This window comes from Trachypithecus francoisi, unplaced genomic scaffold, assembly GCF_009764315.1.
Source record: "Trachypithecus francoisi isolate TF-2019V2 unplaced genomic scaffold, Tfra_2.0 Lachesis_group4, whole genome shotgun sequence".
NCBI lineage: Eukaryota > Metazoa > Chordata > Mammalia > Primates > Cercopithecidae > Trachypithecus > Trachypithecus francoisi.
This window is the reverse complement of record NW_022681469.1, coordinates 138,312,525-138,327,859: the sequence shown is the minus strand read 5'-3', so window position 1 is coordinate 138,327,859 and position 15,335 is coordinate 138,312,525. Positions and strand designations below refer to the sequence as shown.

General features: G+C 47.9%; 3 protein-coding genes across 16 annotated transcripts in view; 1 reads left to right on the top strand and 2 right to left on the bottom strand.

Moving 5' to 3' along the window:
- The window catches only part of DBNL (drebrin like), a 17,187-nt gene extending 16,207 nt beyond the window's left edge, over positions 1-980 (bottom strand). For 2 of the 6 annotated variants that reach the window (XM_033193988.1, XM_033193989.1), the window contains exon 1: positions 806-975. In XM_033193988.1, the coding sequence (XP_033049879.1) occupies positions 806-888 (83 nt within the window). In that variant the 5' untranslated portion in view covers positions 889-975. Of the gene's footprint in view, positions 1-759 lie in introns of all 6 variants that reach the window. The other 4 variants (XM_033193993.1, XM_033193990.1, XM_033193992.1 and 1 more) reach the window with 4 other exon arrangements.
- The window catches only part of LOC117073293, a 16,829-nt gene extending 1,494 nt beyond the window's left edge, over positions 1-15,335 (top strand). Inside the window, exons 2-3 of one of the 3 annotated variants that reach the window (XR_004433196.1) lie at positions 4,265-4,366; positions 8,081-8,193. Coding sequence is in view for 2 of the 3 variants with exons in the window: in XM_033193998.1 (XP_033049889.1) it covers positions 208-830 (623 nt within the window). In the remaining variant the exon portion in view is untranslated. Of the gene's footprint in view, positions 1-207; positions 1,447-4,264; positions 4,367-8,080; positions 8,194-14,977 lie in introns of those variants that run through there. The other 2 variants (XM_033193999.1, XM_033193998.1) reach the window with 2 other exon arrangements.
- The window catches only part of UBE2D4 (ubiquitin conjugating enzyme E2 D4 (putative)), a 36,779-nt gene continuing 22,675 nt past the window's right edge, over positions 1,232-15,335 (bottom strand). For 2 of the 7 annotated variants that reach the window (XM_033194005.1, XM_033194007.1), the window contains 3 exons: positions 12,545-12,650; positions 10,586-10,679; positions 7,705-8,627 (listed from right to left, as the gene is read on the bottom strand). In XM_033194005.1, coding sequence (XP_033049896.1) covers positions 8,582-8,627; positions 10,586-10,679; positions 12,545-12,650 — 246 coding nt within the window. In that variant the 3' untranslated portion in view covers positions 7,705-8,581. Of the gene's footprint in view, positions 1,368-7,702; positions 8,628-10,585; positions 10,680-12,081; positions 12,651-15,335 lie in introns of those variants that run through there. The other 5 variants (XM_033194000.1, XM_033194002.1, XM_033194001.1 and 2 more) reach the window with 4 other exon arrangements.

The window sequence follows — 15,335 nt, the reverse complement described above, 5'->3', positions numbered from 1 at the left end:
AAGGCCCAGTTTCTATTCCCCAAAGTTGGTCACCTTAGCCCACCATACTCAGCATATTTCTCAGAATTGGAATTTCTCAAAACCGGTCAGTGAAAACAATTTAAGCAAATGGGAAAGTGAGGATATCTTTGGTGGTGGAGGGAAAACGGGACCTTTTCCCAAATAGATAGCGAGCATCCTACTTTCGTACATCTTCCCATGTCTCAGGCACAGGAAAGAGTACACTTTTTGGAGAAACAAATGTTCTGAAGTCCATGTTCACAGAGAGCCAAGAACCCAGATCCCCAGCTCCTCATCTGAAGCCCCCAGGACAGGGCTCACATTCACAGCCCGGCTGCCAGGCCGCTCTCAAATGCCCATCTCTGAACACAGCGTTTGCAAAAAAAAAAAGGGGGGGGCGTGGCTTCCGCCTTCTCAGAGAGGGCTATGCAGGGCCCCCTTCTCCAGGGAAGTCCCAGGACTGGAAAGAAGAACCTGGCGAAGCTAGCAAGCACGACCAGGCCGAGGATCCAACATGGAAGCCCGCGGAGCCCATAGTGGGTGGCGAGCGGCAGGGGGAGGGGCGGGGACTCACTGGGTCCCTGCAAGCCGGGTTTAACTTGTCCACAATCGGTGGGACAAGGGGTCACGGGGGGAGACGCGCTCCTGCTGCGGTGTGGAGGGGGCCGACAGGTAAGCCCCGGGCCACCTGCCGGGGTGCCGCTCCCTGCTCGCGCTCCCGCTCCTCCCGAGTCCCCGGCTCCCCCCAGACAGACCCACCCCTGAGGCAGCCCCTGGCCCGACCCTGGCCCGTCTCGCCGCCCACCAGTCGGTCGGGGACTTCTCGGTGACCACCCGCACGTAGGCCTCCTGCAGCGCTGGCCCGTTCCGGCTCAGGTTCGCCGCCATGGCCCGCCCCGCAGTCTCTGCGCCGCTGCTGCCGCTTCCGGGCCGGACCGCCCTTTGACAGCCGACAAGCCTAGCCTCCGACAACCGGAAACCCCGCCCCCCGACAGGAAGCGGAAATGGCAGGGGCCAGCTGCACCCGCGGGTCCTAGCGAGTCGTCAGGACCCGTGATCTAGCATCCGGGTCCCGCGAACTCCGAAGGACAAGAGGGAGAAGCAAGGACTCGGCTTTCTGTTTGTCTTCAGGGAGGGATCCTGGGGCGCGGACTAGCCTGTTTTCTGGTCCCACGCAAACGGCAGCTTGACTTGGAAGCCTGGCCGAGGGGACCCAGTCCAGCCCCCGCTAGCTGCTCTCACAGCACCGTGCTCATTCTTTTCTAAATCTTGTTATGTCGATGCGCTTATTTGAGAGATCTTGGGTTCACTGCAGTCTCCCTCCAGACGAGGTCTTCAGCCTGTTTGTGGACCCTCAACAGTTTGATCTATGAATGAAACATGCATAAATGTATGAATACACGGATAAATGAATGCTAAGTGACGATCACACCGCTACAAACCTAACTGAAAGTGCTTTTGTGCTTTCTCACTCTCACCTGAGTTTTTCACTCTGCAGTTTGGTCGAGGCCAGGATAGTGGAGGCGTGAAGAGAACCTGCCTTGTGCTTCACCTGCACATCCGGATGGTCGCCCCTAGAAGGTGTCAGTAATTCCTCAATCTGCTCCCCTCCTCCAGTGAGCACCAGTTTTTCCATCCACAAATCTGCCTACACTGACTGAACTAGCTTCTCATCTGCATGATAGGGAAACATGCAGCTCACAAGGCAGCTCACAGCTTCTTTCCCTCCCATGGAGAATAACTCCCCTGCCTCCTTAAAATATAAATCCTGCCGGGCGCGGTGGCTCATGCCTGTAATCCCGGCACTTTGGGAGGCCGAGGTGGGCGGATCACGAGGTCAGGAGATCGAGACCATCCTGGCTAACACGGTGAAACCCCGTCTCTACTAAAAGTACAAAAAATTAGCCAGGCGTGGCGGCGTGCGCCTGTAGTCCCAGCTACTCGGGAGGCTGAGAATGGCGTGAACCCGGGAGGCAGAGCTTGCAATGAACCCAGATAGCACCACTGCACTCTAGCCTGGGCGACAGAGAAAGACTCCATCTCAAAAAAAGGAAAATTATATATATATATGTATATGTATAAAATACATCTGTATTATATATATATATATATATATAAATCTACAGTCCCTTAAGTCCAGATGTGCTTTGGAATTCAATCTAAGATTTCAGAAAATTTATACCATGTATGTCCTGTATACTCCGTAAGCCCTTATCACAGGATCTGGAGAGGAACTGGTAATCAGACATGTTCATACTTTCGCTGTGATGTGTGTGAATAATCAGCTAAGTGGAATATAAGAAGACTCTAAATATCCTCATGGCCATTAAGGTCAGTTTTTGCTACCAAATGAACTACCAAAATCTTAAGGTGTTTGGGTCTGGATGGCGCAGATAAGGGCTTGTGGACCTAATTTAGAAAAAAACACAGTTCATTTGTTATGTCCATTTTTCTTTCTGTTCACATCATTGTTGCTTGTGGTCTTGTTTGTTTTGTGCTGCTATAACAAAGTACCACAGACTATTAATTTACATAGAACAGAAATTTATTTTCTCACAGTTCTGGAGGCTGGGAAGTCCAATGTCATGGCACTAGTATCTCGTGAGGGGCTTCTTGCTGCCTCATAACATGGTGAAAGGGCAAAGAGGATGAGAGAGAGACAAAAGGGGGTCAAACTCATTTTTTTTTTTTTTTTGAGATGGAGTCTCACTCTGTAGCCAGGCTGGAGTACAGTGACCACAAACTCGGCCCTCCCAAGTTCAAGCAATTCTCCTGCCTCGGCCTCCCTAGTAGCTGGGACTACAGGCACATGCCACCAGGCCCAGTTAATTTTTTTTTTTTTTTTTTTTAGAGATAGTGGTCTTGCTATGTTGCACAAGCTGGTATTGAACTCAAGCAATATCCTCCTACCTCAGCTTCCCAAAGCATGGGGATTACAGTTGTGAGCCATCATGCCTTACCTGGATCTTGTTTTTCTAACCCACTCAGCAAGAGTGTGTGTGTGTGTGTGTATATATATATTTTTTCTTTTCTTTTTTTTTTTTTTTGAGACGGAGTCTCGCTCAGTCGCCCAGGCTGGAGTGCAGTGGCGCGATCTCGGCTCACTACAAGCTCCGCCTCCCGGGTTCATGCCTTCTCCTGCCTCAGCCTCCCAAGTAGCTGGGACTACAAGCGCCCGCCGCCACGCCCGGCTAATTTTTTTGCCTTTTAGTAGAGATGGGGTTTCACCGTGTTAGCCAGGATGGTCTCGATCTTCTGACCTCGTGATCCGCCCGCCTCGGCCTCCCAAAGTGCTGGGATTACAGGCATGAGCCACCGTGCCCGGCCTATTTTTTTTTTTTAATTGTATTCTTTTGGAGACAGAGTCTTGCTCTGTCATGCAAGCTGGAATGTAGTGGCATGATCTCGGCTCACTGCAACCTTTGCCTCCCAGGTTCAAGTGATTCTCCTGCCTCAGCCTCCTGAGTAGCTGGGATTACAGGCACATGCCACCATGCCCGGCCAAGCAAGCCTATATATTTTAATTGGGAAGTTTGAACTCTTTACATTCAAGGTTGTTATTGATGAGTGAGGACTTATTCCTGTCATTTTGTTAATTGGTTTCTGATGTTTTGTATGTCCTTTGTTCCTTTCTTCCTCTTGAAATTTTTTTTTCCTTTCCTTTTTTTAATAAGAGACAGGGTCTCACTATGTTGCCTTGGCTGGTCTCAAACTCTTGACCTTAGGCAATTCTCCCACCTCAGCCTTCCAAAGTGCTGGGATTACAGGGATGAGCCACCATGTCTGGTCCCCTTCTTATCTTTTGTGATTTGGTGGTTTTCTGTGATGATAATGCTTGATTTCTTTCTCATTCGTGTATCTAGTCTATCAGTGACTTTTATACTTTCACATGGTTTCTTTCTATAATTCCCTTTTCCTCCTACCATATCCTGCATACTGTAAGTGCTAATCAATGCTTTGATACCACTTAACATAACTGGAAAGTGATTGTGATGATTGGTTAGCAGCAAGTCTTTCTCAGAAGACCAGCCTTTTGAGAGACTGGCTACAAGTGGCAGCTCTGCTGTTGCCCTCCGACATGGAGCCAAGTTGACCACCTGCCTTCAAGGGGAGCTCTGATGCAGGCAGCTGGATGCCTGCAAGCACACCTGTCTGGGGGCAAGGGAGAAGATGAGAAGGAAGTAGATATATTTTTAAGGAAATCATTGACTTCTGATGGGGTGTTTTGCAGATTTCTTATAGCTTTTTGTTTTGTTTTTCTTAGAAAGTTTCTCTGTCATCAGGCAAAGACCAGGATGGGAACAGGAAAACTAGAAAACTGGTCAAGGGAGAACAAGTTCCTTTTCCTCTCACCACTGAACAGCAGGTAAGGAAGCAGACTCTGAGAGAAATGCTATTCAGGATGGCTTGCTGCCTGCATGGCATGAGACTGCTGTCTTGTGGGTGCTGGCAGCCATAATCTCCATTTTTCTGAAGACCACCATTTATGGCTAGATTCAGTACAGGTCCAGACCTTTCTCGACACTGCTGGAGAGGAAGTGTGTGCCACAGTCAGAGGAGATAGCCATGGGAAATGGAAGCATGGGACGAAGGGGAGGGGAGGGGAGGAGAGATGAGTGGCTCTATGCTAATCTTAGGGTTCCTTCTCTGCCCTTTTGGGTACCAGGGACAGATCCTAGGAAAGGAATTCTGCAGACAGTCTTGGAAGCACCTTCTCTGGCACTTAAGGCTTTTTCCTGAATTTCAGAGACAGAAACATACCCATCCTTGAGCAACTGCAGTGAGGCAGTGTGGAATTCTAGGGTGTTGATAGCTATGACTACCAGGCCTGTTGGATATTTGTATTCTGGCATTTTAATTCCTTGTCCTAAGATTTTGACTCTTTGCCATGTTCTTGGAACTCCTGGATCTTTCTGGAATCTGATAGAGGATCAAAATCGCAGCTCCATTCAGCAAACCTGGAAGTTTCTGGGGGAGAGCTAATGGTCATTTGTTCATCATGGATCAATTGTTCAAGATCAAGCACCTTTCTGATATCTCTTGTCCACAGAGAAAAAGACACATTACTCCACAGGTAGCTTCTCAGATTTGCTGTCTAGTTGCCTACCTGAGAACTTCCTTGGAAGCATGGCTTCTGCACAAATGGGTTACATTGACTGAACCACAGTGGCTCTTAAAACAAGGTTTTTGACCTAAGGAGCCTGTTCTTCAGGCTGACCTGAACCCCTCAAAGACATGGCAAGCAGGTGACATTTCTGCCCATGGGATTTGCTGAGAGATCTGGAAGGTAAAGAGCCACCTTAGGCTTCAAAGGGTGAGTGAATTTTTACCACAAACCCCAAAGGGCTGATTTGACTTTCTCTATTACATATATCCAACAGAGAGAGCAGCTTGGGGAAATTTTTTCTGCACTCAAAAAATTCATCAGTTTCGGCCGGGCGCGGTGGCTCAAGCCTGTAATCCCAGCACTTTGGGAGGCCGAGATGGGCGGATCACGAGGTCAGGAGACCGAGACCATCCTGGCTAACACGGTGAAACCCCGTCTCTACTAAAAAATACAAAAAACTAGCCGGGCGAGGTGGCAGGCGCCTGTAGTCCCAGCTACTTGGGAGGCTGAGGCAGGAGAATGGCGTAAACCCGGGAGGCGGAGCTTGCAGTGAGCTGAGATCCGGCCACTGCACTCCAGCCAGCCTGGGCGACACAGCGAGACTCCGTCACAAAAAAAAAAAAAAAAAAAAGGCCGGGCGCGGTGGCTCAATCCTGTAATCCCAGCACTTTGGGAGGCCGAGACGGGCGGATCACGAGGTCAGGAGATCGAGACCATCCTGGCTAACACGGTGAAACCCCGTCTCTACTAAAAATACAAAAAACTAGCTGGGCGAGGTGGCGGGCGCCTGTAGTCCCAGCTACTCGGGAGACTGAGGCAGGAGAATGGCGTAAACCCGGGAGGCGGAGCTTGCAGTGAGCTGAGATCCGGCCACTGCACTCCAGTCCGGGAGACAGAGCGAGACTCCGCCTCAAAAAAAAAAAAAAAGAAAAAAAAAAAGAAAATTCATCAGTTTCTTGGCAATCTTAAGTTATTACACTTGAAAGACCAGAGAATGGTTCTTCCCCAGCACCAATTTGGTCCTGAATTTTCCCATCTGACGTGTCTCTAACATGTGAATCAGTCCCACCTTCCCTGACCACGAGTGAAGTGTTCTGTGATGCTTGGCTGTAGATGCAGTGTGACAACTGCCTGAAGCACATGATCTCGGGCACCAGATGGCACTGCTGCTCAGTACAGCCATATGATAACAGCCTTCCTAGCGGACACTGATAATAGCATTCTCCCCAACTATTAAGATTTATTGTTTTGTTTAAGCAAAGACCAAAGAAGCAGCGAAGATACAATTAAAACGGCAATCCTTTCTGGACGGGGTGGCTCAAGCCTGTAATCCCAGCACTTTGGGAGGCTGACGTGAGCAGGTCACTTGAGTCCAGGAGTTCAAGACCAGCCTGGTCAACATGGTGAAACCCCGTCTCTACTAAAAATACAAAAATTAGCCTGGCATGGTGGCACACACCTGTAATTCCAGCTACTCGGGAGACTGAGGCAGGAGAATTGCTTGAACCTGGAAGGCAGATGTCGCAGCGAGCCAAGATCGCACCACTGCACTCCAGCCTGGGAGACAGAACAAGACTCTATGTTGAAAAACAAAAAAGGCGGCCGGGCGCAGTGGCTTAAGCCTGTAATCCCAGCACTTTGGGAGGCCGAGACGGGCGGATCACGAGGTCAGGAGATCGAGACCATCCTGGCTAACCTGGTGAAACCCCATCTCTACTAAAAAATACAAAAAACTAGCCGGCCGTGGTGACGGGCGCCTGTACTCCCAGCTACTCGGGAGGCTGAGGCAGGAGAATGGCGCGAACCCCGGAGGCGGAGCTTGCAGTGAGCTGAGATCCGGCCACTGCACCCCAGCCTGGGTGACAGAGCGAGACTCCGTCTCAAAAAAAAAAAAAAAAGAAAAACAAAAAAGGCAATCCTCACCATGGTGAGATGCAGCCACACCCAAAGGACCCCAAAAGTGGCCTTATGGTAGCAGGAGGATCCTAAATGTGGATCCTCACAAAGGGAATGCAGCCCAAGTTGAAAGTGCTTCTTCCTTTGCTAAGGAAGTGATTATGTGAATAACCTCAGCATTCTCAACGGGAAAGTATCTGGCAATAAATTTGTAGCCACAACTTGGAAGTTTCTGGAAGAAATCAACCTCCCACAGCCACCTTTGGCTGACTGCTTATGTTAGGTCTGTAGACTTCCTTTCAATCAGCCTGCAAAAGTCCCATCTGGTCATTTGGTCACAGTTTTGCTGCTTCTTCACCTCTTGTTCCTACTCACCTACACATCACTTCCTGGGAGTGGACCAGCTTTATAACCAACCTAGAAAGATCAGGTTGAATTTGGCTTTAGAGATCTGAAGCTCCTCAATTTTCTTCCCTCTTTGGAAGTTTTATTAGAATAATCTCTTCCCTTTTCTGTCCTCTTCCTAAGTAACCTAATTTCAAGGCTCAACGCTTTAAAGGCAAACCTTAAAATGTGTTGCATCAGAAAGCCAAGACAGAAAGCCGATCACCTAATAGGCTATTGTAATTTCAGGCTCCAAATAACTGTTAAAAGTGGGTATCTTCTGTTCTGCCTAAAAGAAAGAGGCTGAAATGTCAATTATCGTTTAGAGTTATGAGTGAATTGCATTTTTATTTACATTTAAGAGTCTCTCTCCCTGCTTGTGTTCTAGTCTGTGAATGGCTCACACCTGGACTTAGTGTAGGCTCCTAGTGGGAGGAGCGGGGGATAGTGAGAATCCTCATCAAATGGAGTAACATGACCCAAATCTCTAGAGGTTTCATAATTTTGCTCTTGCTTCTAAAAACATAGTCATCTCTTATGGGGTATTATGTGCTTTGTATCCTGAAATTTTCCACTTGCTGCTTCTTGGTGTGAGGGGAGAAATGCCAGCATGTGGCACTGCAGGAGGAGACTGGTGGAAGCCGCAGGGCTAGGCCTTCACTTCCCAGTGACACTGTTCCCAATTCCCTCCAGGATGAGCTGAGACTCCTCAGGATGTGGTTCTGCAGCAGATGAGGTGTGAAGAAAGCCTGCTCTGACCTGGGCACCCAGGATGGCACTGAGTTCTAAAAGGCAAAGGGTATGTGGTGAGGGGCCAGGCTGAGGCCCTGGTGTGGTACCATCATGGGCAGCAGCACCATTTGAGGCCAGGTAGGAGAGACGTGCAGGGCCTGGCCCCCCAAGAGACCAACAGACAAACTGAGGTGGCAGAGAGAGAGATTCCAGTGTCACCAGGAAGACTGCAGATCATAACAACAATGGCTGCTGATTTGGCATCAAAAAGGTGGCACTGTCAAAGCCATAAATGCTGAAAATGGCACCAACATGCTGCAGCTGGAGAGAGTGGGTGACCAATATTTGTTTGAAGAACAGATGACGCTCTTTGAGTGGCTCAGCCAACAGCCCAAAGTTTTAAGGGAAGACCTCTCTGCCAGCTTCTCTTGGATAACGTCTCACGTAAAACCTCCGAGGCACTTACATAGCATATTTTTGTGTCCACTCTCTTGCTAGTCTGTTGTACCTGGAATAAAAAAGCAGAGGGAGTGACACCCTCACTGGAAATGGTCACTTCCCTTCAATGTGGTGCAGAGAACAGGACTGATGTGGGGAATGCTGCTACTGCTGCTGCTTGTCAAACATCTGGGGCTGATGGGTAAGTGGAATAAAGGCTTTCCCCGGAGCAGGAGCACATCAGACATGGCTGTAAACCCCCAGCTGGGTGAATCCCTCATTGTGTAAACCCAAAACTGTCGATTCTCCATAACTATCTGCTGTGGAAGATTTACTAATGCAACAGACTTCTTCCCTTTCTTTCTCCTGTCCTACAATATGGATGCAGGAAGGACAGAGAAGAGACATACAAAGGTCAGTTTGTACTAGTTACAGACCGTTCAGCACACAAACTCCAGAACAAGGGCTTGGGAATCTGCCTACCAGCGTGTGCATCAGCACCGTCCTCAGCAGCTGTTCCACCCCTCTGTGCCCTTTTTTGATTGCTTGCCATAGTGAGAGTATCTGCCTTGTGTGCTTGTGGGAAAGACTAGAGAAGTCTGTATGCAAAGCACGTGGAGCAGGCTGGGCATCCATTGAGGACTATGCAGGTGTGTGCGCTTACTCTCATCGTTGTAATGAGACTTGATGCTATGAGACTATAAATTAGAGAGATTTAGAGTTACAAGAGGCACCGAAAAAAATCACTTTTGGTATCTCTAAAATATCTCGTAATAAGTGTTAAAATAAACACAAGTTAAACCCCAGTCAATTAAAAATGTTGATTGTTATTGAGAAAACTCCAGTGAGGGAAATAATAAGATCTATAAAGGTCTCAAGAAAAACATAATTTGAAAAAACCATGTGGCTGAGTGTGGTGGCTCACACCTATAATCCCAGCACTTTGGGAAGTCTAGGTGGGCAGATTGCTTGAGCCCAGGAGTTCAAGACCAGCCTGAGTAACATGGCAAAACCCTGTCTCTACAAAAAATTAGCCAGGTGTGGTGGCACACACCTGTAGTCCCAGCTACTCAGGAGGCTGAGGCAGGAGGATAGGTTGAGCCTGGGAGATCGAGGCTGCAGTAAGCTGTGATCACACCACTGTACTTCAGCCTGGGCAACAGAATGAGACCCTGTCTCAAAAACAAGGAAAAAACATACTCCATTCTAATCTCTTCAGACAGGAAAGAAGTAATGAGTAATAAACTGAAGAACTCACTCACTGAAGATGTCTTTTAAAAAGGCCAGCAATACCTTCCCTGAAGGTCCACAACTGAGATTCACACCACTCACAGGACTGCAACCCCTGCCATACCTGGGCCTCTCTCACAGTGCTGTCAGCACTCAGAGACTAACACTTGGCGATGACTCCTTGTGCCAGCCCTACCAACTACAGACACCCTCACGCTATAGTGCATGTGGTTGTGCCTGGCCTAGGGGGTCGGAATTTTACAATTCTGGGTCTGTTAATTGGTGTTTAAACAGAGAGCTGGCAGTGAAGGTTTAACACACTGCTGACTTCTGAGCTGAGCCAGTGAACTGACCACAGCAGTGTTTCCCACCTTGACTGCCCTCAACCTCACCTTCGGTATAGCCAAGCAGACATCCCCTTGTCTTAGGCTATAAACCCTAGAATTTAAATCCAAATTTTTCTTGTTGTCAGATTCTTCTGAGTCTGTTCTTGGCTGACCACTGATTTTGCTAGTCTCAGGACTTGGCAATGTTTTCATATATAGTAGCAGCAGCTAATGAGCTATCTAGGAGGGCGAACTGCTTTTATCTCCTTCTCCCTTCTTAGACTCAAAAGACATGTTAGTGAGAAAGCCAGGAGTCCAAGCCCAGGGCACACCCACTGTGCACATGGCTCAGCATGGGCAGGAAAATGTCCATGGGAACCTGTAGCACAGAAGCACCAGCTCAGAGCATAGGTACCGCATGGAGCTGCCTGGGGCAGCCACGGCACAAAGGCAATCCAAAAAGGATGCATACTTCTCTCTGTCGGCCTTGTAGGTGTGGGCTATCTCTGGCACCAGAGGGTCATCGGGGTTGGGGTCGCAGAGCAGCGAGCAGATGGACAAGAGAACTGGGAAGAAAAGAAAAGGTTGGTCAGCTGTAGCCACAAGGCTGCTGGGTCACCCCTGGGTGAACCTCCCTCAACTTGCACTCTGTATTGACCAAGGAGATGTCTTCCCTTCAACAGCCCAATCTAAACTGCGTGATGTACCACTTGCTCTGTCCCATGCATCAGCCGAGGCGATCATCACTGTGTGGCCTCAGGCATGCCATGCTAGGATACTTCCCTCCTGGGCGCATCCTGGCTCTCATTCCCTTCTCCACTGAAGCACCCCATCTTAGTCTCCAACTGCCCTCCCATCCTTGTCTGCACCCCACATCATGCACCTCTGGCATTTACTCCCAGGAGTCCTGTTTACTCGTAAGGAAACAAGAATTCAGAGCATTCAAGTAACTTGTGCAAGGTCACAGATTTGGAACACCCAATAAATGGGTAAAAATGAGATTCTGGGCCAGGCATGGTGGTTAATGCCTGTAATCCCAGCACTTTGGGAGGCCGAGGCAGGTGGATCACCTGAGGTCGGGAGTTCAAGACCAGCCTGACCAACATAGAGACACCCTGTCTCTACTAAAAAAATACAAAATTAGCCGGACATGGTGGTGCATGCCTGTAATCCCAGCTACTCAGGAGGCTGAGGCAGGAGAATCTCTTGAACCTGGGAGGCAGAGGTTGCAGTGAGCTAAGATTGCACCATTGCACTCCAGCCTGGGCAACAAGGGTGAAACTCAATCTCAAAAAATATAAAATAAAGAGATTCTGAACCAGGTCTGTCTAACTGCAAAGCAGATGCATCCTCCTGTGTGCCAGCACCGTCTCTAGGACGTGCACTCAGTGTGGCTCTCAGCAACCCTGGGAGAAGGGAATCACCCACTAGGGCTGTAGTGAGGAGCAGAAGGAACTGTGGTACCTGGATTCTTGGGGTCCCAGAGAGAAATGCGAACTCTTATTCCTGGCTTTGCTTTTGACTCACCATATGATTCCAAACAAACTGGATTCAGCGAGTCCATCAAAGTCCTGACCACAGTTCCCCACACATAAAGCTACAAATGACAGGGGCAGGTTTGCCTTTTTTAAGATACTTGGCTGGGCACGGTGGCTCACGCCTATAATCCCAGTGCTTTGGGAGGCCACAATGGGAGGACTGCTTGAGGTTAGGAGTTTGAGACTGGTCTGGGCAACAAAGTGAGATCCTGTCTCCTCTACAGAAAAATTTAAAAATTAGGCCAGGTTCTGTTTCTCTTGGGTTGATTTTTCACCATCCTACCCACGCTCCACCTGCCAGGATACTGCACTGTCTACATTCAGGTCTCTTGTACACACACAGCCCATGTGCAGCCCATCTTAGTTCAGAAGGAATATCTGCATTTCTAAGCTCAGTTTAGACTGGTTTCTTCAACTTCAACCAGAGACATGTACTTAATATCATTTATTTTGGGAAGGGAGGATTTCTCCCCCAACTTTGACGCTCCCAGGGGCATGCCCTGTATCTTCCTTCAGGGCTGACTCACAGTCCGTTTTGTGCTTATTGGATGAATAAATGAGGGAACAGAGAAGGTAATTTAATATTTGCCTTTCTTATTTTTAGATAAAAAATATAAGTAGAATCAATATTTTCTTCTTGCACCCATGTGACAGTCTTGAGCACCCCAGGGCAATGGACTGCTGAGAAGAGCCAGGGCGTGGGGCACAAAGTTCTGCTGGTACTGCCTCATAGGGGTGTAAGGATGTCCACTTACAGGCACAGCAGTGGACAGGGCTAAGTGACCTGGGAAAGGTGACTGCTCTCTCTGAGCCTCCTTTTCCACTCAGCCAGTGCTGGGGTAAAAACACGTGTAAGAGACAGGGCACACAGAGCATGCCATCAGTGTCTCTACCTTTTGACACAGTCAACGCTGGAGACCACTGAGACCGCAGGATATCAAGGCAGATGCTGCCATTGCTGTTGATATTAGGGTGATAAATTTTGGTTGTGAAAGCAACCTGCAAAGACAAGAGATCCCAAATCAGACAAACCACAGGGACGTCTGGGAAATGAACCAAGTAAAGCAGAAGCAGCCACTGCTGGGCTGTACCTGGAATGTGCTGCGTATCTGGCCCCACAGTGCAGGCTGAGCCAGACACCCACTCCCAAACTCTAATGGGATATGGAAGTGAGTGATCACCCAGAAGTTCCCTGACCCATTCCCTGCTGGATTCTCATTCTGAACATAGGGGGATTGACATAATCTCCCTGAAAACAGTATGTCCTGAGGAGTAACAAGAGTGGCGGAAAGGACTCAAAAGCCCAGAAGTTTTATGCAAAAAGCAGTGATGTTTTGTTGATGTATCAGCAGAAAAGCCCAGGCCCAAAGACTTCATGACTAAAACACCAAAAGCAATGGCAACAAAAGCCAAAATAGACAAATGGGATCTAATGAAACTAAAGAGCTTCTGCACAGCAAAAGAAACTACCATCAGAGTGAACAGGCAATCGACAGAATGGGAGAAAAATTCTGCAATCTACCCATCTGACAAAGGGCTAATATCCAGAATCTACAAAGAACTTAAACACATTTATAAGAAAAAAATCAAACAACCCATCAAAAAGTGGGCAAAGGATATGAACAGACACTTCTCAAAAGAAGACATTTATGCAGCCAACAGACACATAAAAAATGCTCATCGTCACTGGTCATCAGAGAAATGCAAATCAAAACCACAATGAGATATCATCTCATGGCAGTTAGAATGGCAATCATTAAAAAGTCAGGAAACAGGGGCCGGGCGTGGTGGCTCAAGCCTGTAATCCCAGCACTTTGGGAGGCCGAGACGGGCGGATCACGAGGTCAGGAGATCGAGACCATCCTGGCTAACACGGTGAACCCCCGTCTCTACTAAAAAATACAAAAAACTAGCCAGGCGAGGTGGCGGGCGCCTGTAGTCCCAGCTACTCGGGAGGCTGAGGCAGGAGAATGGCATGAACCCGGGAGGCGGAGCTTACAGTGAGCCGAGATCTGGCCACTGCAGTCCAGCCTGGGCGACAGAGCGAGACTCCGTCTCAAAAAAACAAAAAAAAAAACCAAAAATAAAAAGTCAGGAAACAACAGATGCTGAAGAGGATGTGGAGAAATGGAAATGCTTTTACACTGTTGGTGGGAGTGTAAATTAGTTCAACCATTGTGGAAGACAGTGTGGCGATTCCTCAAGGTATTCCTCTAGTTCTAGAAATCGCATTTCTAGAACTAAAAATACCATTTGATTCAGTAGTGATCCCATTACTGTGTATATCTACTATAAAGACACAAGCACACGTATGTTTATTGCAGCACTATCACAATAGCAAAGACTTGGAACCAACCCAAATGTCCATCAATGATAGACTGGATTAAGAAAATGTGGCATATATACACCATGGAATACTATGCATCCATAAAAAAAGATGAGTTCGTGTCCTTTGCAGGGACATGGATAAAGCCGGAAACCATCATTCTCAGCAAACTATCACAAGGACAGAAAACCAAACACTGTAAGTTCTCACTCATAGGTGGGAATTGAACAATGAGAACACATGGACACAGGGCGAAGAACATCACATACCAAGGCCTGTCGGGGGGTGGGAGGCTGGGGGAGGGATAGTATTAGGAGAAATACCTAATGTAAATGATAAGTTGATGGGTGCAGCAAACTAACATGGCACATGTATACCTATGTAACAAACCTGCACGTTGTGCACATGTACCCTAGAACTTAAAGTATAATAATAATAACAAATAAAAGCTCAGGCCATGGACCCTCTGCCAGGCCACAAACCCTCCCCACCTTTCTATTTCACCCTTTGTAAGACCACCCCTTCTCAGAATTTAGTCCTAAAATACCCTCGTGCACTTCAAATATGTAAGGATACCCACTGTAACAAAAGATGTGAAACCTAAATGTCTTCAGATTGATTACTGGTTAAATTAATGTTATAAATAAGCAACAGAATATTACACAACTGTTTAAAAAGAATGAGGTGAATTTTTAAAACATGAATGTGATCATATGGAATAATTTCCAAGATATATTGCTACGGGAAAAGCAAGATGCAGATTCATGGAAATGTCTGTTCCATTCATGGGAGAAACAAGGAAGCACAAACAAGTGCTTATCCAGGTGGAGATTACTCCCGAAAGAGAAATGAAATGACAAGTAGGACTCAGTGCCTTGTGGGGAAAAAAAGGCGGGGGGCCGGGCGTGGTTAGAGAGACAAAGTTGAAAGAAGGTCCTATTTTCTACTGTATACTCTCCTACATTTGACTTTTTGTTTTTGTTTTTGTTTTAAACCACAGCCACACACTACTTCTTCAAATGACCTTGGACCTCAGAGCCTTCACTATAAATAGGTACATGGTACCTCTCCCAGGGATGTTGTGGGACCCATGGAGAGTCCGCTCTCTGTGATGTGCAAGGTGTTCTGAGTCAGGTGCAGCTTCCACTGCTACAGGAGCCTAAGAATCTGCCTCACCTACACTCCCTCTGGGTGAGCAGTGACCTCAATGCAGGGGCTGGGGCAAAGGAACATAAGGATTTTGCCGGCTGGGTGTGGTGGCTCACATCGGTAATCCCAGCACTTTGGGAAGTTGAGGTGGGTGGATCGCAAGGTCAGGAGTTCGAGACCAGCCTGGCCAATATGGAAAAACCTCGTCT